General features: G+C 38.3%; 1 protein-coding gene across 1 annotated transcript in view; it reads right to left on the bottom strand.

Annotated features, from left to right (window-relative positions):
• Positions 1-1,930, bottom strand: part of LOC107296887 (cell surface glycoprotein MUC18) — a 15,147-nt gene that overhangs the window by 7,696 nt on the left and 5,521 nt on the right. The window contains exon 2 of the mRNA XM_015826239.2: positions 917-1,041. Within this exon, the coding sequence (XP_015681725.1) occupies positions 917-1,041 (125 nt within the window). The remainder of the gene's footprint in view (positions 1-916; positions 1,042-1,930) is intronic.

Below are 1,930 nucleotides of genomic sequence, written 5' to 3'. Positions count from 1 at the left end.
CTCCATTCCTCTATTCTATTTCTATTTCTATTATTTCTATTCTATTCTATTCTATTCTATTCTATTCTATTCTATTCTATTCTATTCTATTCTATTCTATTCCACTCCATTCCTCTATTCTATTTCTATTCCATTCCATTCCATTCTATTCTATTCTATTCTATTCTATTCCACTCCATTCCTCTATTCTATTTCTATTCTATTCTATTCCATTCCACTCCATTCCTCTATTCTATTTCTATTTCTATTATTTCTATTCTATTCTATTCTATTCTATTCTATTCTATTCTATTCTATTCCACTCCATTCCTCTATTCTATTTCTATTCCATTCCATTCCATTCCATTCTATTCTATTCTATTCCACTCCATTCCTCTATTCTATTTCTATTTTATTCTATTCCATTCCACTCCATTCCTCTATTCTATTTCTATTTCTATTATTTCTATTCTATTCTATTCTATTCTATTCTATTCTATTCTATTCTATTCTATTCTATTCTATTCTTTCTGTTCTATTCTATTCTATTATTCTATTCTGCTATTCCATTCCATTCCGTATTTTCTATTCTATTCTATTCCATATTTTCCTTTCCATTCCATTCCATTCCATATTTTCTATTCTATTCTATTCCATATTTTCCATTCCATTCCATTCCTATTCCCTTTCTATTTCTATATTTCTATTTCTATATTTCTATTCTATTCTATTCTATTCTATTCTATTCTATTCTATTCTATTATTCCATTCCATTCCATTCCATTCCATTCCATTCTATTCCATTCCTATTCCCTTTCTATTTCTATTTCTATTCTATTCTATTCTGCTATTCCATTCCATTCCATTCCATTCCCATTCCATTCCAAACAGAGGCTTGCTTCTTAGATGGCCAAAGCAAATTCCTCAATTAACCTACCTTGCTATATTTTTGGAAGGTGAAGTCCGACGCATTGTCCCCATCGCTGATCAGGCATTCCAGAGTCACATTGTTGCCCTCAAGGATGGGGCCCTCCTGGTCTCTCAGCTGGATGGCGGGGAACCCTGCATTATAAAGTTGGAAGGAAAGGACTAGGTTCTCCCACAGCCTTTTCATCTTTTGTCCAGGTGTCATTTTTAACTAGGAGAGTCCCCCGTCCCACTATATCCCTCCCACCTGCAGGTTAAAATTCCTAATCATGTGGTTTTCTTCCCTTTCTCCAACTTGGGGTCCTGGTCCTTACTTCCCACCTACCAGCTCAACCCAGAAGCAGAATAATAAGAGTTGGAAGGGACCTTGGAGGTTTTCTAGTCCAACCCTCTGCTCAAGCAGGAGACCCCGTATCATTTCAGACAAATGGTTGTCCAATCTCTTCTTCAAAACCCCAGTCGTGGAGCACCCACAACTTCAGAAGGCAAGCCATTCCACTGATTTATTGTTCTCTCTATCAGGAAATTCGTCAGGAACTGTCAAGATGCATGGAAAACAGTTGTAGAGAAGAAACACGGCTAGTGGGGTCCTTGGTGCTCTCTGAACTGGCTGATTTTCTTGCAGACTTTTCACTGCATTGAAGTTACCTAGTTGGGCCATGAAACATCTGCAAGGAAACCACCAAGCTCAGAGACTTACAGCACTTCATTTAGTGACCACCGAAGTTACAACAGCCATAGCAAAAGTGACTTACGACAGGTCCTTGCACTTACAACTGTTGCAGCATCCCCGGGGGTCCCTTGATCCAAATTTGGGCGCTTAGCAACTGGCATGTATTTATGACAATTGCAGCATCCTGGAGGGTCATGAGGTCATCCTGGGCAACTTTCCCAACCAGCTTCAGACAAGCAAAGTCAACGGGGTAAGCTAGATTCGCTTCCTGACAGCATGACTCACTTAAGAACTAGAGTGATTTGCCTGACAACTGTGGCAAAAACATCATAAAATAGGCTACGACTTAAC

This window comes from Protobothrops mucrosquamatus, unplaced genomic scaffold (assembly GCF_001527695.2).
Source record: "Protobothrops mucrosquamatus isolate PMUCROS unplaced genomic scaffold, P.Mucros_1.0 scaffold3020, whole genome shotgun sequence".
Classification (NCBI taxonomy): Eukaryota; Metazoa; Chordata; class Lepidosauria; order Squamata; family Viperidae; genus Protobothrops; species Protobothrops mucrosquamatus.
The sequence above is the reverse complement of the archived record's forward strand: the minus strand, read 5'-3'. Positions and strand labels throughout refer to the sequence as shown.